General features: G+C 42.1%; 1 protein-coding gene across 1 annotated transcript in view; it reads right to left on the bottom strand.

The window, feature by feature from the left end:
* PREX2 (phosphatidylinositol-3,4,5-trisphosphate dependent Rac exchange factor 2) overlaps positions 1 to 23,661 on the bottom strand; it is a 370,987-nt gene that overhangs the window by 153,395 nt on the left and 193,931 nt on the right. The window contains exons 20-24 of the mRNA XM_040354370.1: positions 21,859 to 21,995; positions 18,014 to 18,134; positions 17,736 to 17,920; positions 16,639 to 16,800; positions 2,869 to 3,091 (exon numbers count right to left, since the gene is read on the bottom strand). Coding sequence (XP_040210304.1) covers positions 2,869 to 3,091; positions 16,639 to 16,800; positions 17,736 to 17,920; positions 18,014 to 18,134; positions 21,859 to 21,995 — 828 coding nt within the window. The remainder of the gene's footprint in view (positions 1 to 2,868; positions 3,092 to 16,638; positions 16,801 to 17,735; positions 17,921 to 18,013; positions 18,135 to 21,858; positions 21,996 to 23,661) is intronic.

Below are 23,661 nucleotides of genomic sequence, written 5' to 3'. Positions count from 1 at the left end.
GCAGGGACCCAGTGGATGAACCAATATGTGTTTCAAGGACGGAAAGAAAACATCCAATAGTGTAGGAGTTCCTCCAAAAATGTATTAAAAAAATATACAAAAGACAAAAGGACCAAGTCCTCATATGGATAAAAGCGCCTTGCAAGGTTTAAAACAGCTCTACACGCAATGCGTGTACGTGACGACCCTACGACCGCTTCGTCATAATTGACGTCATCAGGGGTACCTGTTCATGCATGTTTCAAAGAACGTTGCATGATCTATGGTAATTGCACTGATTATTTTATAAATTTTTATTCCTTTATGTCACTTATTCACTTATTATCCAGCACTTTTTTTGTATATATCTTAAAGTGGGAGTGACTTAAAGCGGAGTTCCACTCATTTAAAAATCAACAGCTACAAAAAGTATAGCTGCTGACTCTCACCTGTCCCACGGCCCAGCAATGTGGGCACACAAAGCCCGGCTCCTCTTCCTTTTCTCTCTGCAGTGCCAGCATTCTACCTGTGTGTGGCTTCACAGCCGGGAGTGCACTGCGCCTGCACAAGCCACACTGCGCGTTGTGAAAGGCCAAGCAATCTTCTGGGACCTGTGACATGTCCCAGAACATTGCAGAGAGTGAGGGGGGGAGAGGTGAACTTCCTTCTGGTGCTGTTGAGGCTGGGGAGGAAGTGGGAGCTGGGTGTCTATAAAAACTGGGTACCCCCCCCCCCAAATGTGGCATGTCAGGGGGTCACCATCACTTAAAGCAGAAGTTCTATTTTTCGGTGGAACTCCGCTTTAAAGGAGAATGATTGAATATCATTTTAGTCTACAGAAGCAAATGTTAATACAATTGTGTGTACAGGGAGTGCAGTGATGTCATGGGACTGTAAAGTAAAGCTTCAGCCAAACTTTTCAACTTTTGGGTATAAAGGGGAATAATTTGAATTGTCATTTTTTATTGACGTCTTGGTCCTTGTAAGGCATATTTGCCCTGAACATTTGTCCTGACGATCATTGTCATAGGGATACAAGTGAGGGAAAATCTAAAATTGTTAAAATTTAAAGTTACTGGAATATGAGGCGAGGGGACCTTCCTCACTGGTGACACTGCTCTAGTGACTGTCAAAGGTGAGATTTTCTCAACATTTGAGGAAATTACATTTACTTTCTGTTATGTCTTTGGGACAAGAAATTAGAGGAAATGTGGTCTTCGATGACAATCAGAAAAGTTTCTATCAAATTTTCTTTCTGACAAAGTTTCTATCCACATATCTATATTTAAAAAAAGCATCATATATCTAAAGCCAAAATCTGTTTTTGTTTTTCAATTTGGATAGAGCAGGGGAGGGTTAAAACCACTCTCAGTTTCCTTTTGCCATCAGTGTTTTCCCTTTACGTCCAATCCCGTAGGCTCAACAGGAAGTTAGAGACTATTTTCCAATGTGAGCCTGCATCTCCATTGCCTGGCAATGGAGACAAAGGCTGGGACTGGGTGCCAGGGAATCAAATAGGAGCTTGAGCCCTGGTTCACACTGGGTACGATTTGGAACGATTTGAGATGCGATTTGACATGTCAAATCGCATCTCAAATCGGCGGCAATTGTCGGCAATGGCACTGTCCTAATCAGTGCGACGCCGCATCTGCGATTTCAAAAAGTAGTTCCTGTACTACTTTTTGCGATTTCGGGCCGCGATTTACATTAAATTGCGGCCAAAATCGCAGCAAAATCGCGGCAAAATCGCGGTAAAATCACGCATTTTACCGCGATTTTGAATTCGCAGCAGTGTGAACCTAGGCTAAATCCAACTTACACTCCTTTCAGGTTGTTTTCAACTGCAACCTCTTCAAACTCTTAATACTACAGTGCAGTGTTTGTTATCTTTACATGCACACAGATTTACTATGGTTAAAGCGCAATTTCAATGTCACTCCCAGAAGGTTTTACCTCCTTAATGACCAGGCCATATTCTGCGTTACTTTAACTGACAATTGTGCGATCGTGCAACGTTTTACTCAAACAAAATTGATTTTCTTTTTTTCCGACAAATAGAGCTTTCTTTCTGTGGTATTTGATCACCTCTGCGGTTTTTATTTTTTGTGCTATAAACAAGAAAATGCGACAATTTAAAAAACTAAAAAATATTTTTTTTGATTTCTGCATTAAAACATATCAAGCAAGGCTTGAAAATTGTTTTCTTCTAGTCCTAAGTAGGAAAGCCTGTCTCCTGCCAGCATGCTGCAGAGAAGGACCCGTGCTTTTGGGGTGGAAGCACTGGTCTCTGTTCAGAAGTCTGACACACTGCCCACTAAGTCGGAGCTAGAGCTAGAGCTGATCAATTAGTAGGTAGCTAGAGTTTTGCTGACTGGAGAGCTAAAGGCCCAACTCAGCAGGCTGCATGTCAGACCTCTACAAGAGATCAATACTTCCAGTAATGTGAAGGTCGTTTTCTGCATTATGCTGACAGGGGGACAAGCTCTGATCTCTAAAGGAAATGAATTGTAACTTTAAACACCCTTTTCTTCTGACACACCCAGAATGTATTTAGCAGATTTTAATTGAAAGTTCACTTGGACTTTGATTGCATAAATAACATCTCTATTGGGTTCAACTTCCAGGCCTGGTAGCAGCGACAGGGGCTACTGTGGCTATAGTTATTCCAATTCCCACGGGAAAAAACCTACCTGTTGACTTACTCCTGGGATCTTCAATACACATTCCACACATGCTTACTACAGTTCTCGTTAATGAATTTGCATTGCTTTAACTCTAATGGGAATATGGGTATGGACCCGCTCATAGAATTAAATATTTTCTTTTTAAAACTTTAATAAAAAATATAAAACAAATTTTATAAATATATAACACCTACACAGTACGTACCTTGCTCTGTGATTTTGTTTTCTTTGTCCTGGGAAGTCTGTTTTCTATTGTCTAGCTGTACCCCAAATGCACTGCCAAGTGATGTCAAGGTTTTGGGGTATGAAACTTGCATGACATTGAAATGACAGTTTGTTGGGCAGAAGTCACTGCTATGAAGTGGCGAAATCTTTGACTTTGCTTGTTTAAATGTAGGCCAGGCTCTGTTTTTCAAAACCCTTGAAAACTGAAAGAACAAAATATGTGGATTCATGTATACAAATATATTATTAAAGTGAATTCCTAGAAACATAATACAATATTATTTCCAAATACAAGTATGTAAAAGAGTAAAATTATGTAATAACTGCATCTAATTTTGGTGAAGGACTAAGGCCTCGTACACACGATGGGTTAACCAGAGGACAACGGTCTGATGGACCGTTTTCATCGGTCCAAACCGATCGTGTGTAGGCCCCACTTGTGATCATCAGAAATACACTCTTGTGGGAATTTTCCAACAAGGTGGAAAATCTCAGCAACCAATGGACAACTTAAGTAAGGGAAAAAGTCCTGTCAATGGTTGTGGAAATCAAATGCCAGGTCATCCAAGGAGAAAAGCAGTTACAAGTTTGAAAGTACAAAGATTTTAATACAGTATCTCACAAAAGTGAGTACACCCCTCACATTTTTGAAAATATTTTATTATATCTTTTCATGTGACAACACTGAAGAAATTACACTTCTCTACAATGTAGTAGTGAGTGTACAGCTTGTATAACAGTGACAATTTGCTGTCCCCTCAAAATAACTCAACACACAGCCATTATGTTATATGTCTAGACCGCTGGCAACAAATTGGGTCCAAAGTGTCAATATTTTGTGTGGCCACCATTATTTTCCAGCACTGCCTTAACCCTCTTGGTCATGGAGTTCACCAGAGCTTTAGAAGTTGCCACTGGAGTTCTCTTCCACTCCTCCATGATGACATCACAGAGCTGGTGGATGTTGGAGACCTTGCGCTTCTCCACCTTCCGTTTGAGGATGCCCCACAGATGCTCAATTGGGTTTAGGTTTGGAGACATGCTTGGCCAGTCCATCACCTTTATCCTCGGCTTCTTTAGTAAGGCAGTGGTCGTTTTGGAGGTGTGTTTGGGATCGTTATGTTGGAATACTGCCTTGTGGCCCAGTCTCGAAGGGAGGGGATCATGCTCTGCTTCAGTATGTTACAGTACATGTTGGCATTCATGGTTCCCTTAATAAACTGTAAACTTTTGTGAGATACCGTACCTAGAAAATGTGGGCCTGCCTATGAACAACTTATTGATAGTTGTCTCATTAGCATTACAAGAATTTTACTAGGCTGAAAATGAGCAAGGCTGGCCATAGACAGAGCAAATGTCTTTCCTGCAGCCATGGGATGACAGACAGACAGTGTTGAAAGGGAAATCTCTCATGGGGGAGCCATCCCTGCCGGGAAAACACAGTGATTATTGCTAGTGGCTTTTTCAGCAATAATCGCCTGTAAAATCCAGCAGGCTGGTTGTACCCAAGTTGTTCGATCAATCAACTTGGGTACATTCAGTCTGCCCATAAATAGTTTGAATCTCGGCAGGTTCCTGCTGACATTTTTTAATAAATAGCAAATGAACAAGTTAGTTTATTGATAGTTATCTCATTAGCATTACAATCATTTTACTACAAAAAATATTAATAGGTTTAACAGGTAGTTAAATTTCTCAGTAGCTGAGAGATTTACTTGCTCATGTTGGCAGTGATGTACTTTTTGTACATTTCTTTTTATTATAATTTTTTTTTTTATATCGCCAATGCTCTTCTGTTTGTCCGTGCATCCCTGTGTCGGCAGTCCCATTGTTGTCTATTGAAAAGACTTAGGCCGCATACACACGACCGGTCCACCCGATGAGAATGGTCCGACGGACCGTTTTCATCGGTTCACCACTGAAGCAGACTGATGGTCTGATGTGCGTACACACCATCAGTTCAAAAACCGATCAAGTCAGAACGCGGTGACGTAAAACACACAACGTGCCGAAAAAAACGAAGTTCAATGCTTCCAAGCATGCGTCGACTTGATTCTGAGCATGCGCTGGTTTTGAACCGATGCTTTTGTGCCGTCCATCGGTTCGATTTTAAAGCAAGTTCTCTAATTTTTGTCCGAAGGACAACAGACCGATGGGCCGTACACACAGTCGGTTTGGTCGGTTTGGACTGATGAAACTGAACTTCAGTCCATTTTCATCGGTTTGGACCGGTCTTGTGTACGCGGCCATAGACGCTGTGTTCCAACATGACATCTGGGTGTATGCAGGTGCATGTCCCCGAACTCACTGCATTTGAGGCCACAAACCCGATTATATAGTGAGCAGCTGTGTCCCAGTAGACAATGGGACAGCCAGCAGGAACCCCTGTGCATTCCTGTGCCAGCAAAACACAGCCCTGCACAGGGCACACATGTAATCGCCCCATTGCATTCGAATATTCTATAAAAATTGATGGTAAAATAAAAATGGAAGGTCTTAATGATGGCACACTACGCGTGCTACAGCAAAATGTGTCTTTGCATAATGTTTATGGAGACAAAATATAAACAAATGTGCATTGTTGGGAAAGATGTACAGAATAGGTTTCATTGTATTTTGCTCATACACACATTTTAAGGGCGAAGACACACCAACATTAGATTTCCTGTCCAATCAGAGGGTGTTAAATACGGGTGCTCTCATGATAGTTGGTGGGGGATAGTTCTAAAGATGGGGAACTTATGTCCTCCAGTAATACATTTTAAGAGAGGCTCAGAGATAGAATTGGGGTTCTACTGGGCCAATTTAAAACAAATTGAAAATCAACACACACACAAGGCATTTGCTAAGCTTTATTAGCTGCTTGCCGACCAGGCGCCACAGTTATACTGCGGCAGGTTGGCACAGCTACGCAAATCGCCATAGCTGTACGTCAGTTCTTTAAGATGCTATAGCAGGCATGCGCACCCGCAGCGTGTCCCTGGGGTTGATACGCGTGCCTGCGATCGCTCCTGACAGAACGAGAATGGGGATCTGTGTGTGTAAACACACAAATCCTGGTTCTGTCAGGGAAGAGGAGACAGATTGTGTATTCCTCCTAAGTGGGTACAACAATGTCTCCTCCCCCAGTCAGTCCTATCCCCTCATTGTTAGAAACACACCTAGGGAACACAGTTAACCCCTTAATCGCCCCCTAGTGTTAACCCCTTCCATGCCAGTCACATTTATACAGCAATCAGTGGCTATTTTTAGCCCTGATCGCTGTATGATTGTCAATGATTCCAAAAAAGTGTTCGAACGGTCCGCCGCAATGACGCAATCCCGATTAAAATCGCAGAACACCGCCATTACTAGTAAAAAAATAATAATAAAAATTACATAAATCTATCTCCTATTTTGTAGATGTTATGGGGCAGATCCACAAAAGAATTATGCCGGCGTATCAATAGATTGATTTTAAAATTCCTGCATCGTATCTTTGTTTTGTATCTTCAAAACAAGATACGACGGCATCTCGGGTCGATCCGACAGGCGTACGTCTTAGTACGCCGTCGGATCTAAGATGCAATTTTTCGGCGGCCGTTAGGTCGCGTTTCCGTCGAATTCCGTGTCGAGTATGCAAATTAGCTAGTTACGGCGATCCACGAACGTATGTCCAGCCGGCGCATTTTTTTACGTCGTTTGCGTTCAGCTTTTTCCAGCGTATATTTAAAGCTACTGTTATGAGGGGTACTCAATGTTAAGTATGGCCAGCGTTCCCGCGTAGAAATTTGAAATTATTACGTCGTTTGCGTAAGTCGTTCGCGAATAGGGATTTGCGTAGAATGACAACTTTGTCGGAAGCATTGGCTTGTTCCGGTTTAATTTCGAGCATGCGCACTGGGATACCCCCACGGACGGTGCATGCGCAGTTAAAAAAAAACGTTGTTTACGTCGGGTCACAACGTATTTACATAAAACATGCCCCCATCACAGAGATTTGAATGCCGCGCCATTACGCCGCCAAAGATACACTACGCCGCCGTAGCTTACGGCGCGGATTCTTTGTGGATTTGAAAAAAAAAGTAAGTTACGGCGGCGTAGTGTATCTTAGATACGCTACGCCCGGCGGAATAATGCGCCGCTGAGTGTGGATCTTCCCCTATAACTTTTGCACAATCCAATTAATATATGCTTATTGCGATTTGTATTAGAATGCATATCGGCCTAAATTGATGAAGATATTCTTTTTATTATTTTTTCGGGGGGGGGGGGGGGGGGAATATTGTGCTTTTTTCAAAATTGGCACTCTTTTTTTGTTTTATAGCGCAAAAAAAACGCAGAGATGATCAAATACCAACAACAGAAAGCTCTATTTGTGGGGGAAAAAGGGACATTAATTTTGTTTGGGTATAGTGCGCACGACCGCGCAATTGTCAGTTAAAGCAGCGCAGTGCCGAATCTCAAAAAATGGCCTGGTCGTTAAGGGAGAAAATCCTTCTGGGGCTCAAGTGGTTAAACTTCAATAAAAGCATAAACAAAGCACCACCAAAGCATTACTGAAGCATCAAAGACACATGAAAAAAGCACGTTGAAGCAGCAGGTACTTTAATTTGTATTAGGAAGTCAAAGCAAGTGTAAACGAGCCCTTACACAATATTAAGCAGGTATCGTGGGATGTCTTTTTCCTTTTAATAGGTAAAATGGCTGACAGGTTTTCTTTAAATGAGTGCTCATATTAAACTGTCTATATCAGCCCAACACCACATGCTGTAAATAAATGTCTGGGCAGTAAGGACACAAGCTGCAAAGTTTTCCTCGAAACAGAATTGTTATCCAAATCTCCCACAAGCCACACTCCGAAGAGACCACATTCCGCAATGTAATTTAATCAGGTCAGATCGGGGGAACTTGGGGGTTTTCAGTGATGACGAGGCAAACATCTGGGACTTTTCAAGTGATACCAAAGCTAGAAAAAGCATGATGTACGGATAAAATGTACTGCAAACACGCTATTTTTAGAACGTAACTTTCTCACACAAAATGTTCAAAATGTTCAAGCATTCTGTGCAATTTTGGTTCCTATGGTTACAGACTACCTCTCAACAGAAAGGACATACATACTGTTGCACAGTTCCTGCAAACCAATAAACTTCACAATTTTTGGGTGAAGCCTCGTACACACGACCGAGGAACTCGACAGGCGAAACACATCGTTTTCCTCGTCGAGTTCCTTGTTAGGCTGTCAAGGAACTCGACAAGCCAATTTTCTCCATTCCCGTCAAGGAAATAGAGAACATGCTCTCTTTTTGGCTCGTCGAGTTTCTCAACAGTTTCCTCGACGAAAATGTACCTACGACCGGTTACCTCGGCAAAAAAATATCTCCCAGCAAGTTTCTCGTGTGTACGAGGCTTTACTGGAAAGGATAGATTGACGCTACCATACTCGGCCAGGAAGGTAAAGAACTAAAGTATGTCCAAAGTACAGTCAACTCAATTCAGCTTTAGCTGATCTAATTGCAGAATATGGATTGTGCTTTGAAGCATTGTACTTCGCTAAGCTTTGCACTGCTTGAAGAGAAGCTGTCTAAAAGCAAAACACCTGTGTGGACACTTCTGATAAAAGATGTATTTGCCCAGACTCACGTGCTACATTAGAGAAAATAATTATTTGACCCCCTGCAGATTTTGTAAGTTGGATCACTTACAAAGAAATGAAGGGTCTATTATTTTTTATCATAGGTGTATTTTAAATAATAGAGACAGAATATCATCCAAAAATTCTAAAATGAAGGTCCTGGAGTGGCCTAGCCAGTCTCCAGACCTTAATCCTATAGAAAATGTATGGAAGGAGCTGAAAGTTGCCAAGAAACCTTTAGGCTGCGTACACATGATCGGTCAAAACCGATGAAAACGGACTGAAGGTCCGTTTCCATCGGTCCAAACCGATTGTGTGTGGGCCCCATCGGTCAGTTATCCTTCAGTCAAAATCTGGTGCAGCTTTGCATTATAGCCAATCTGATTCTAACTTCAGCTTTTTCAATTAAGCTTTGACAAAAAACTGGAAGCCGGTTGGTTTCTTTTTCAATCTTTTTATACAATTTTCAGAATCACAGTAAAACGTTATAATGCAATACAAAAGAGTGCAAAATGGCTCTGTCAACACAAACAGTAAACAAGAAGTCATCAGTGATAGCATGTTTTAAGGGTAAGGAATTATGACATAAATCCAAGGAGATACACCAATGGGTATTAGGAACTGGGACAGAGTGGTCAGTTATAAGAAAACTGATATTGAGAAACATATTCAATTATAGTCCACTAATGGGCCAAACAGCCCTTGTGCCTTACATCAGGACAACTTTGTACCTTCGGTAAGGGGTCAAGCAGGACAGCACCCACCCAATCAATGAGGCAAGCTATAGACATAATAATGGAATTATAACAAACATAGTGACCATTGTGTCATTCAACACTAGACTTATTTATCCTACCCCCCAAAAAAAATCTATATATACTTAGAGAAATCATGAGTAGCAGCAACATATCCTTTGAGGAATATCATTACATACAAGACCTAGACGGATACGCCAAAGTCGAGATAAAGGGCCAGATCCACAGTGAGAGTACGCCGGCGTATCTACTGATACGCCGGCGTACTTTCAAATTTCCCGCGTCGTATCTGTAGTTTGAATCCTCAAACCAAGATACGACGGCATCTGGGTTTGATCCGACAGGTGTACGGCTTCGTACGCCTTCGGATCGTAGATGCAATACTTCGGCGCCCGCTGGGTGGAGTTTGCGTCGTTTTCCGTGTCGGGTATGCAAATGAGCTATTTCCGACGATCCACGAACGTACGCGCGGCCGTCGCATTCTCTTACGTCGTCTCTAGTCGGCTTTTTCCGGCGTATAGTTAAAGCTGCTTTTTTGCGGCATATAGTTAGATTTGCCATGTGAAGTATGGCCGTCGTTCCCGCGTCGAAATTTGAATTTTTCTTTTTTTTGCGTAAGTCGTCCGTGAATCGTGATGGACGTAAGTCACGTCTAAGTTTAAAAAATGACGTCCTTGCGACGTCATTTCGCGCAAAGCATGGCGGGAAATTTAGAAACGGAGCATGTGCAGTTCATTCGGCGCGGGGACGCGCTTCATTTAAATGAATCACGCCCCCTAATCGCCAATTTGAATTCCGCCGCCAGAGATACACTACGCCGCCGTAACTTACGGCGCAAATTCGTTGTGGATTTGAAACAAAGCCAAGTAAGTTACGGCGGCGTAGCGTATCTTAGATACGCTGCGCCGGTGCCAATCTATGTGGATCTGGCCCAAAGAGTCTAACTAGAGGGCCTATCTTGCATCTGAGTAAAGAAATAAAAAGTACAGAGTTAGAAAAAGAAAAGGAAGTGAGTCAGAAAAGAGAACGAAGAAGTAAGACCACACCTGTTCAGAAGTCCAACCCAGCACCGATACAATATCAATCCCAAGTGTTCGGCACCTGCAGGTAGGAAGGTGATTGGTTTCTATGCAGAGCTTCACCAGATTTTGCACTCTCAAGGTTTTGTAAATTAGCCCCATTTTTTAGAGGCTGGTTTAGATTTCTATTGATGAAAATCGGACTTCCAATGTACGAAATTCTGAATCTGATGCCGCGTACACACAATAATTTTTCGGCTTGTAAAAAACGACGTTTTTTAGCCTCTAGAAAAAACAACGTTTTTTTCAACTTCATCATTAAAACAATGTTGCCTACACACGTTAGTGAAAAAAAAAATGCTTTAGCAAAGCGTGGTGACATACAACACGTACGATGGCACTATAAAGGGGAAGTTCCATGCGGATGACTCCATTCTTGGGGCTGCTTTTGCTGATTTCGTGTTAGTCAAAGACGATTTGCGCTTTTCTGTCTGTTACAGTGTGATGAATGTGCTTACTCCATTACGAATGGTAGTTTTACCAGAACGAACTCTCCCATCTCATAACTGGCTTCTGAGCATGCGTGGGTTTTTAACGTCGTTAAAGCCCACACACGATCATTTTTTACAACCCGAAAAACGACATAGTTTAAAACGTTGTTAAAAAATAGAGCATGTTCGAATTTTTTTTTTTTTTTACGTTTTTCAGAACCCGAAAAATGCTGTTAATCCCACACACGATCATTTTAAATGACATTGTCGTTTTTTACAAGCCGAAAATTTTTCGTGTGTACGCGGCATGAGAGTTTTTTTTCATAATCACAGCTGATCAAACTTTCTAAAAGTTTGATAATCTCTACTTACTAATACTGGCTATACATAGAACATAATCTAGTAATGATTAGATAATTTCAAATTATCTTTCACTGAACAATTATTTACACAACAAAGAAAAAGATAAACCTGGTCACTGGATTTCCATCCAAGCAAATCTTCTCCTCTCAATGAAACATCCAATTTAGTAAGATCGTTCTATTGAACAGTTGTGTTGTTACATATATGGCTAACATGAAAATCCAGCATAGGATAATTACGTATATCCTAAACTAATGTTGAACTTGGTTTAGATATATTAAGTGTGTTCATTTATCATTGGAGTCTGTTCAGGCAAAATGCATGTTCTCATTGAAGTGATTGCACAGTGAATCTTCTTTTAATATTTTTAATTAAAGAAAGTCAATGCTTTTATCGTTGTAGATGTAAGTGCCAAATGTTATTGCATAAAATATGCCATTTGAAAATGAAAGTATAGTGATTAAAGTAAATAGTCCAAAGCAGTCATGTCAAAATGAAATGATAATGAGGGCTGATTTGAGTGGGTAGATATTAGAAAGATATCTGAGAGGAGATCCTAGATCCTATTTCTATGCATAGGATCTAGTTGCAGGCAAAGCCACCTAGGCACATCTTCTTGGTCACATAGCCCCTCACATTCCAGGTGGAGCAGATAGCCATGGCTAAGAAAAAAACAAGGACTATATTTACCAGTTAACAACCCCCTTAGTTTAATGTAGTAATAGTACCTGTAAAAGCCTTAGAACAACCTTGGCCTAAGGTCCTGGAGACCGAAGATATCTTAATAGCATCATGAGCCCCTGGGCAAAGTAATGTACTGGGGCCCCTACCACGCTGCCCCAATTTCCATACCTACTTTTAAGAATTAAAGTATATAGTTGATAACATTTAATATATATTTATTAGTGTCAAAGACTAATTAAGATACATATCCAAAAAATATAAAAAGTCAGTAGTGTAGAGTACAGGGCATCAAAAGGGTAGATTATGAGGGTCAGCAGGGCAAGAAGGGCACAGTACAGGGGGCAGCAGTGCACAGTACAGGGGGAGTGTAGGAGGGTACAGTATAGGGGGTCAGGAGGGTACAGTACAGTGTTCCGGAGGGTACAGTACAGAGGGTAGGAGGGCACAATACAGAAGACAGGAGGTCACAGTACAGGGGGCAGGAGGGTACAAAATAGGGTGAAGGAGGGCAAAGTATAGGGTGCAATAATGTATAATACAGAGATGGTCTCCTCAAGCAGAGCAACGCAATTGGAATGACATCTCCCCCTCTACCTTCCCTGTGCAGTTTCCGATGCTTTGCAGGGGTTAAGGGAAAACCCCCAAGGCAGAGCATGGTACTGCTGCTGCTTGTGTGGGCAGGATTTGTACTTCTCTGATCACATGGGATTAATAGGGGAGGAGGGCCAGCAGGGATGGGAGCTGTAACCCCCCAAAAATGCTAGAAACTGCTGGGGGGGGGGGGAGAGACTGCAGGGGCCCCCCATGCACCCGGGGTCCCCCATGCACCCAGGCCCCCATGCACCTGGGGCCCCTGGGCAGTGCTTCAACTGGCTGAGATTTGAACCGTCTATGGTCAGCCTTATGCCGCGTACACACGACCGTTTTTACTGTCATGCAAAAAAACTATGTTTTTCTCGATGTGATTCCTCTCAAGCCTGCCTTGCATACACACGTTCATGACAAAAAAATGCTTGCGCAAAGCGCGGTGACGTACAACACGTATAACAACACGTACAACGGCACTATCAAGGGGAAGTTCCATTCAAATGGCGCCACCCTTTGGGCTGCCTTTGCTGATCCTCGTGTTAGTATAAGTTTGGTGAGAGACGATCCGCACTTTTTAGTCTTCGTGCTTTTCAGTCCGTTACAGCGCGACGAATGTGCTATCTCCATTACGAACACTAGTTTTACCAGAACGAGCGCTCCCGTCTCATACTTGATTGTGAGCATGCGCATTTTTTTTCTCCTTGGAAAAGCATACACACGAGGGGTTTCCGCGATGAGAAAAAGAATGATGGAAAAAATAGAGCAGGTTCTAATTTTTTTGCGGGCAGTTTTCTCGACGATGAAAACTGCTAGGGAGCATACACACGACCGGTTTTCACGACCAATCTAAAAAATGGCAGTTTTCTCATCATTAAAAACGGTCATGTGTATGCGGCATTAGGCCCCATTCACACCTCCGTGACAAAACACCCGACGCCGGACGCTCGTGCCGCTGGAGGGGAGAATTCCCATTGCTGTCTATGAGATGGTTCACATCTCATAGACGCCGTACGCCTGCCACCTGAAAAAAAGTCCCAGACCCTTTTTTTCAGGCGGCATTGGCGTTCGGCCATACAAAGCAATGGGAAGGATTTGTAAAGAAAAAAAAAAAAAAAGTTACACTATTCGCGGCAAAATACGCTGCCCAAAGCTTTTTAGTGATTACTTGGGAACAAGCCACTTCTCTGCTGATAGCATTATATTGTCCCATTCACTTCATATGTGGACATACACTCACTGCACAGTCAAACCAACAATGAATATTCAGATTTACGTATGACCAAAATGGAACTACAACAAGCCAATTATATAATTAAAATCCGCTAAATAATTATACAAAGATTTTGTATATGTTTGAAACGGTCTTGTTGCTCATAGAAAACGAGATTTACTTATTTATTTTCTATCCTGGAAGAAAAGTCTGGTTAGTGTGAGCACAAGTCCAGATCTTTCTCCAGACATTATGATGGATGGGGATATGGTGTCTGTGGCTGTTCAGATTTCTGTGGTTAATTTAGCCCCATGGGCTTAGTGTATAAATCATACTCTGGTTCACAAATAACTACGGAGGATGTAAGCTCAATCTGGAAACAATATTTATAGCTTGTTCCTGTGGTTTATTTCAACACAACCCCACAAAAAGGAAATATGTGATTAAGTGGACAAAAAATAAATAAAATCCGACCTGAATTCTTGCACTGTTAGAATATTTGTCAGTGCAAATGGTTTCAGTTTTCTGTCCAGTTTTTGGCAACCCAAAGGTCTTCCAACAGCTGTGCAGCTAGGAACTGTCAGAAAGGCAAACGCAGCAGACCGGATGTATTATAATGTTTTGCCACAGTCAGGCAGCACAAGGTACCATAGCCTTTGGTTGGGGGATCGTGTTCTGCTTTTTGCTGTCTGCCAAGAGTGCCATCAACTGCATGTGCAAGCTTAAGGAACCTGTACCAAAAAATATGGAGGCTACCATCGAATTTATTCACTCTTGAGAAGAGGAGACTAAGGGGAGATATGATCAACATGTACAAATATAAAAGATGTCCATATAGTGAACTTGGTGTTGAGTTATTCACTTTACAGTCAACACTGAGGACAAGGGGGCACTCTAGAGGAAAAGAGATTTCATCTCCAAATACGGAAAGGTTTCTTCCCAGTAAGAGCTGTGAAAGTGTGGAATAGACTCCCTGCAGAGATGGTTCTGGCCAGCTCAGTAAAGTGCTTTAAGAAAGGCCTGGATTATTTCCTAAATGTACATAATATAACTGGGTACTAACATTTATAAGTAAAGTTGATCTGGGGAATATCCGATTGCCTCTCGGGGGATCAGGAAGGAATTTTTTCCCCTGCTGTAGCAAATTGGATCATGCTTTGCTGTTTTTTTTGCCTTCCTCTGGATCAACTGTGGGTATAGAATTAGGTATATGTGATTGTACGATATTATTATTTTATTTCTTATGGTTGTCTCTGGCTGGTTGTCTCTGCCTTCAATACATTTTAAATTACTAGTCCAAAATAAAGAGAACTCTAACCTGCATGTTGATCTGAATCAACAGTTAGGCAACCAGCATGTATGAAAAGATTGAAGTGATCAAAGTTCAATCGTGGCAGCCTACATGTTTTTGGTACAGGTTGCTTTAAATTCTGTTCCTGGTAATGCTTTCAGTAAAATCTTACCTTCGATCATGGTGCCAGTGTCTCCTCTTTCCCTGGTAAACTACAGTCCAAATACCCCAGAAATCCAGCAAAGATTTTAGTAATATGCTAACACTAGGGTGCTAACACCCTACAATAGGTCTCAGTGGGTCCATTGGACCCAGGCAGCACTTTGAGAGGGACAGCAAACTGAATAATGGCCACCTCTCCTTCTCTTCTATTTGCCCATCAAATTGACGACCTAGCCCACCACTATACTGCCCTAGCCTGTCTATATACTAATACCCTAGCATGTCTATACACTACCCTAGCTTGTCCATATACTACCCTAGCCTGTCCATATACTACCCTAGCCTGCCCCTATACTACCCTAGCCTGCTCCTATACTGCCTTAGCCTGTTCATATACTACCCTAGCCTGTCTATATACTACCCTAGCCTGCCCCTATACTGCCTTAGCCTGTCCATATACTACCCTAGCATGTATATACATGACCCTAGCCTGCACCTATACTACCCTAGCATGCCCCTATACTGCCTTAGTCTGTCCATATACTACCCTAGCCTGTATATATACTACTCTAGCCTGCCCCTATACTATCCTACCCTTACTATATACTATCCTAGCCTGTCTATATACTACCCTAGCCTGTCTATATGCTGCCCTTGCCCGCCCCTTCGAATTGAGCATAATGGTATGCCATATCATTTTGCATATAGACCAAGCGCTGTTGCATGTAAATCTGACTTCCTAAAAAAATTTGATTTTAGTTTTGATTATCATGATATAAAATAATGGATGTGGGGGCCTTTTAGTTGGCCTTTGGTGGGCGTAATTTTTTTGGGGGGGGGGGTGGCAGCATTTCATTCTTGGACCCAGGCAGCACAATGTTTTAGGCCAGCCCTGCTAACACTGATATTGTTGACAGAACATGCAAGTAGTGGTAAAGAGGTTGTGGCTTGGTCGCGTTCAGCACTCTACACTCTACTTGGTATGGCGGTTTCTGTAGTCATAACATACTTCTTGTCCTAGAGCAGGGGTCTCCAAACTGTGGCCCGAGGGCCAGATGTGGCCCTTTGCTAGCCTTTTTAACCGACCCTTGGGGCACAATACCTCCCACTGACATGAGGCACTATTCCTCCCATTGACACCAACAATGGGGCACTATATTATCCACTGATACCAATGATGGGATACTATTCCTCCTACTAATAGGGGGAATACTCCTCTTCCTATTGACCACCAACCCTGAGGCCATATTTTTTCTCACTGATGCCGAGCCTGTGACATTTTCTTCCCTTGCTGGCCCCGATCCGGCCCTTCTAAAGTCTGAAGGGCAATAAAGTGGCCCTTTGTTTGAAAAGTTTGGAGACCCCTTTCCTAGAGTGACAACATTGATCATCCATAGATACTTTACAGTATTTAAGCGTTGTCACCTTAGGACAGTGTGTTACTATCAGGATTAACCAATAAAAATAAATGAAAAAAGAAAACAAATGCAACCACCACATCCAAGCACTGGTAAGCTGCTTACATGATATTTTTTGTTCTTCATATACACTTTGAAGTAAATTGCAATACCTTTCTGTAACTAGTGATTCTCCTGTAAATATGTTCAATTTTCTCTCGACAGATCATAGTGAATTTACTCTGAAGCTCTGGAGGAATGACTTCTTGTAAAGAATGCAGATTGCTGCAGTTTTGCACAAACTGTTCATCACATTTAGCAAAAGCATCTAATACCTGTGAGGGAAATCAGAAAACAGGTCATTGCAATTAGTCTTGGAAATATAATGTACAGTGAAACAATCCCTGCTAAGTCAGCTATATTCATTGTGGGGATTTTACCAAACTTTATAATTGCAGATCTGAATCTCCTTCTATCAACACTTGCGGAATCTTTTCAATACGAGTGCCAATTCATGGGCTCTGTCTTTTCAAAACCATATAATTAGTGCTAGTATAGGGACACACGAAGAAGAGGAGGAGCCAAGCGGGAGACCCAAGAAGAGAAGGGTCAGGGCCACTCTGTCCAATACCATTACACAGATAAGGTGAGTATTACATGTTTGTTATTTTAATTTAAAAAAATTAACCTTCAGTAACACTTTAATTGAACAAGCTGAAGTTAGAAACTGATTGGCTACCATGCACATTTGCACCAGATTCAGAGTGCTCCAGTTTTGTAAATCTCCCCCATTGTCTTTGTGGTTATAAAGGCTTTAAAGCGGGAGTTCACCCGAAAAACATTTTTTAACCTTAGATTGAGGCTCATTTTGTCAAGGGGAATCGGGTGTTTTTTTTTTTTTTTAATCGAAGCAGTACTTACCGTTTTAGAGATATATCTTCTCCGCCGCTTCCGGGTATGGTCTTCGGGACTGGGCGTTCCTATTTGAGCCGAAAGAAGCCGAAAATCGTGACGCGATTTATGCGACCTTTAGAAGCCTGTCGTAAGCCTGTCAATCAAATAGGAACGCCCAGTCCCGCAGCCCATACCCGGAAGCGGCGGACAAGATCGATCTCTAAAACGGTAAGTACTGCTTCGATTTAAAAAAAAACACCCGATTCCCCTTGACAAAATGAGCCTCAATCTAATGTTAAAAATAAACTTTTTGGGTGAACCTCCACTTTAAGCATGGGTAACAGGTAATTTATACTAAAAGATGAACTTCTCTCACCTTGGCACTGAGGCTGAAGAAGCTCTTTGGTTCAACCATCTTCTCCACTACATGACACTTGATTCCTGCTGTGCTGTCATACTCATAAATAACACCATATTCTAGGTGAACGTTATCCACAGTGAGGCTCACGTGATCCTTCTTTCCATCAATGATTGCCATGGTGCTGAATTTGTCAATAACCTCTTTAGTGAAGAACACATATGAATGAATAAAGGGAGTAAGTGAAATTTCTAACTGTGATCTGTAACAAAACAAGAACTAATATTTGATTCTACCTTCTACTCTGCAATCAAATCCATCTCCTTCATTTTCTCCTAAGGGCCGAGTTTGAGCAGATTTTATGATATCTTCCTTGGCACTCTCAGTGCTGTCATAGATCCACTGGATGGAATCTTGCTATTAATGGAAAACATAGAAAAAATCACATTCATTTCATACTCTTACATACTCAATACTGTATATGCAGTTAAATCACTTAAATTAAAAATATATAAAAAATATTATTCCAAATTCCTGCTCTTGTGTTGCATTACACAAGGACTGTTTTTGTTTTATAATTTTTGCTGTAATTTACTTATCAGAAAGTATTAAACATAGCCTTACATGGACATACGTTTTTGACTGGTACTAGCAATTTCAAAATGGTCTTTAGCAATTATAAATATGGTAAATGAGGTATGAGTGAAATAAACAGAGAGCCTCAAGAACCAGAAGATTGGATGAATGATTGATCCATTCAGACCAGCAGTGCTGGACAAAGTGTCAAGAAGGGCAAGCCAGTGTCCAAGATGGTGGTAGGGGCGCGTTGGCGCGCACGAATGCGTGGTAGCGGCACGCTGGTGCGCGCATGCACGGTAGCGCGTGGTGACAGCTCTTGGCGCCAAACAGGGCTATATAAAAGGACTAATGCCTGGGCTCCTTGCTGTTTGGTCTACAGCGTCCCTGAGACCCACCTGCTACCTGTTAAACCTGTCTGCTCACCTGTTCCTGAGACCCGGCTTGTTCCTGATTGCTCCTTCCTGCTCCCTGGCTTTACCCCGGCTTGTTTGACCACGATTCTGCTTCTCCCTCTTGACTACCTGCTGCCTGCCTGTTGCTGACCCGGCCTGAACCACAACTCTGCCTCTGCTTCCGAATCTGTACCTGATCCGCCTGCCTGTGTATAACCCGGCCTGTCTGGAATTGCTTGTGTTCTGTACTACAGAACACCTCCCCCGCTGACTGCAGCTTCCAGCTTAATAATGTGTAAATATAACAGTTATACATATTGTTACCTCTGATAGAGATCACAGTTCCCCTCCTCGCATTGCTTTCATCTGCTTTTCTCTCTAGAAGGACAGTGCCATACTTTTTCAGGCATTATCTAGGGCCAACATCTCATTTCTGGACTGAGATTTTGGCTTAGGCCCCTTTCACACTGGGACGGGAGCAGCATCGGCGGTAAAGCGCCACTATTTTTAGCGGCGCTTTACTGCCAATTTGCATCGCTATTCGGCCACTAGCGGGGCGGTTTTGAGAAAGGGTTAAAACAGCCGGCAATGCACCTCTGCAGAGGCGGTATAGCCGGGGTGCCCCAATGATTTCAATGGGCAGGACCAGTGAAGGAGAAGTATACACACTGCTCCTTCACCGCTCCAAAGATGTGGCTAGCAGGACTATTTTTACGGTCCTGCTATCGCACCACTCCGGTGTGAAAGCCCTCGGGGCTTTCACACTGGAGACACGGCAGTGGCTGTTTAGCGTAATAGTGCCTGCAAACTGCTCCAGTGTGAAAGAGGTCTTAGCGATTATACAATCAAAAAAAATCCTGGTGCTTGCACAATTCTTGCCTGTATTCACAAATGTCTGACACACATTGCAATCTGAGTACCGAGGGAGAGAAGAACGAGAAAATTCTTCCTCTTTTCTGCAGTACACAGATGACAGTATCCCAGCCAAGGCACAGTCACTTGACTGGAGCATACAAACTATTTTTTAATAATAGAAGACACAGATTGTTTGAAAAAAATTACACAGTTGCTGTATATTGTGTCAGAAAAGTTATGGAAAGGTCCACTTTAAAGTAGTAGTAAACCGTATCAAATAAAGGAAAAAAAAATAGGCACTGGGCAGTTTAAGGAATAATTTGCAAGTATGCATTGCATACTAGCACATTATGACAGACTTACCTGAAAAAAATCCCTCCAGGGCAGCCCTGTCACCGCTGAAGCTGCTTCCATCTTCACCCGGTCTCCCTTCCGGGTTCGTGGGCTTCGGCAATATGAATGGAAATATAAATGGATGACGTCTCTCCCACACATGCGTGCGGGAATCGCTGTTTATGATGCGGCTCTGAAGGAACAGCACGGGTATGCAGTTCCTTCAGAGCGCATGCACTGGTGATGTCACAATGCTCGTTTTGGACATATTTACTGTACCTATAGGTAAACCTTATTATAGGATTATCTATACGTAATAATCATTCATGGGCATTTACTCCCACTTTAAAGCATTATGTTTAAAGTCTAAAGGCACTTGAATGATTTGTAGGGAATCATTCTTTCCTAACCACCTTGACCCTAAAATAGCTCTCCTGATGGTCTCCCAATGTCTTTTTTGGCCCCTGTGCAGTACAGACTACACAACTATTATGTCCGCATGTCACCTCTTCTACCTGTGATAAAAAATATCCTTTATTTGATTTTCATTGATCTTATATCCATCTCAGATGACACATATAAGTATGTGGTTTTTACAGAAAGATTGAAGATTTTTTTTCTAAATGTTAGTTAGTAAAAAAAAAAGGTTTGCCTTTGGTTACATTTTAAGCTGAAAAATAAAAATGTACATTTGATCTACGGAATGATTGGTTCCAAAAGAAAGCTGCCAAAGGCCAGCATTCCAGGTTTACTCTTTGATCTCCCTTCTCTGCTCACTGTGGCACTCCAACCTTCAGTTTGTTAGCGCTGATTCGCAGCCAACAAACTTTTTCATGCCAAGCTTATGAACATATTCAATAAACTATAGCGTTTTATTCTTATAAACAAAATTATTCCTACTTATCCAGCTTGGCTGAGCTCAGTTTCTGTGGCCATAGTTTTTCTGGAATATAAGGCTAGGAATGGGTACGAGTCCAAAATGCGTCCCTAACCAACCCTGATGGCAACTGGAGCAAGTGGCATTAGATCAGAAGAAAGATTACTGTGTTCCAGCCAAAATAAAGATTACAGTGCACTGGCCACACCAAGTTATTGCTACACTGTGCCAATGTGCCATGTTTTATAATCTCAAAAACTTGTGAACGCTGTTGCATGAGATATTTTTTAAATCTAAAGATACAGATTAAATACATTTTTACCTGCCAAAGGATTTGTATTTCAGTCTATATGGTCCTACGATTTACATAGACCTACTACACTATACAGCCCCGTCTCACAGGGCAGGAAACCTTATATTTCTCTGCTGCAGTCCAGTATAATGTACAAGTCTTGTACCGCCCCCAGCCTGTGACTGGACACCGAAAGGAGAAGCAGCAGACTGATGAGTTCATCTATCTCCCATTCTGCTCTCTCTTCCTATGAGTAAACACTGAAGTTAGTGTGAAACGCGTCAGCTGTCCTAGGTTTCGTTGCCGTGACTTGTAGTGCCTGTTTCCAGTTTTTTACATAAAAGTTACGTTGGATTGGAGTGCGGCTGTCCTGATCATCTTTTGTTCTTAACTGCTCTCTCCTCCTATGATCATGCTGTCAGTCATCGGCTTTTTGCTTTTCCCCTCAAGCTCTCACTGGAGTGCTGGGCTGCATGGGCTCGCTGAGAGGCTGAGCCAGCTGTTGGTCCAGGCATCTGAGTGAATCCAGACTGTCAAGATATTTCCTGAACCTAACTGGCTGAGTGGCATCAGCTGACAGCACACTTTAGCCCACTGTCAGCTGAAAACGTGTCATAGGAGTGCAGAACGAACTGCACTCCTGTTATCCCCAGAAGTATAGCCACAATAGCTTTGGCTATACGTCTACTTTAATAAAGAATTATGTAATTATGTATTAATTATATACTTACAAACATGGTCCTTGTTACACAAATACTTTATACTATAATGTTCAAATGCTAAACAGTATGCAGTAGCCAATGATGCGTTTACCTGCATTGGCCTCCGGTACTTCCTGCAGGCAGTCACGTGAGCAATGACACTTGCATGGCTTTCTTTACTGACATTGATCCCATTGACTTTGATGATGCACTGCCCTGGGTGCAGACCAGCAATCGCAGCCACGGTCCCTGCAAGCCAATATGTAAAAAATTACCAATCTCAATTAAAATGACAATCCCACTGCTGATTTACAAGCCAGCTGCTGATGAAGTTGAATATCTGAGTTTTAAGATGAGAAAAGCAATTTGAAGAGATGACAAGCTGACGAGATATATCAATTTAAGCACTTTAGAAACATATTTTAAACCAGTGTACTATGGGTAAGGTCAGAAGTGCTACAATGGCTGTTTTGCAACCCAGATGACACTGAGTAATTGGATCATTTCACCAAAAGCAATCTTAATTTAGTTGTAACTGTCCTCTGTGAAGTAGAAGAAATTCTTCAATTTATCATCTGTAGCAATAAACTGTAGTATAGAAATTGTCAGTTCTGCACAGCCTGGTGCATGTATGTGCTCAGTACTGATGCAGCATAACTGGATGGTTTATTAAAGCAATAGCTTTTCTAAAGCATCTCATACACAAAACTGTGTACATCTTAATCTTAATAGAAAAACATTTTAGTATTCTGATTTGTGCACATCTACACTTTTGCTTCATTCCACATGCTGGGGGTATTGCCCAAGTGATGGCTAATATGCCATATATACCCAATACCACCTTACCTAATTAAATAAATCAGACCAAATGTACTTTTTGGGTTAAAATATCCATAGCAGCCCTTTTATTTGCAATAACAACTATGAAAAATCACTTTCTTACATAACTGGCAATAAACATAAAATATATACCAGACTAAGTGTAACTGCCTGTTTTATATGTCTTAGGATTTTTGAAGGCACCCTTGACTGACCAACTAGCTGTATCTGGCACCACTTTTCCCTTTTACCGCCCCCAGCCGCAACTTACACCGGCTCAGGAACAATTGTTGTCAACTTCTCTAGCCGATACAGCCAACTGCCTCAACACGTCTTACTTCCGCCCTTATTAGGGCAGGAAACACCCATACCAGAGATGGGTCATACCCATCGTTCACCAAAGAACATAACCATCCCCGCCTTCAAAAACCCTACGACCTCTGGCTGCTGCTACAACATCCCTTACTCTTCATTCTGGAATCCCACTAAAAGAACCAAATTAAAATAAAACAACCCCTCACTCACAAATCAACAAAAGGGAGGGAGGGCGGGAGAATTTTCCCCGGCGATGTCCCCGGGTCCAACTGATGCTGGAGCATCGCTTCCCACCCAGTAACCCCTTAGGACCCCGCCCTGCCCCACTCCAACCTCCTCCAATGAAATAAGACCTATAATTCCTCCTACTAATTCACCAACTTTAACTTGACACATTCCTGACCATAGCTTCTCTGGACAAACCCCACCATGCGGCCCTCTGCTTAGGCTGTGCCTAAGCTTCTGACCTGTACTTTATCAGTGGAAACAACTACTAGTGGCAGACCTTTGACAGTTTATTCCATGCAGATGTATTTTCAGTTGTGATAAATTAACCTACAAAAGTCAATTGTCTAGACTGTGCTTGTGACAACAGAATTTTCAACTAATACACAAGCTTTTAAAAAGAGGTAAATCCATGTACAGGTAAGGTCTGGGAGGGATCAGTGACCAGAAATAAGCATAATGACCATTTGCCTTCTTATCAAGTCTTACTCAGGCCCGTTGCGACAAGGCAGGGAAACTAAGCAATTGCTTGGGGCCCGAGCTAGTCTGGGGCCCC

Source organism: Rana temporaria, chromosome 5, assembly GCF_905171775.1.
Source record: "Rana temporaria chromosome 5, aRanTem1.1, whole genome shotgun sequence".
Taxonomy (NCBI): Eukaryota; Metazoa; Chordata; class Amphibia; order Anura; family Ranidae; genus Rana; species Rana temporaria.
This window is presented reverse-complemented; position numbering and strand designations above follow the sequence as displayed.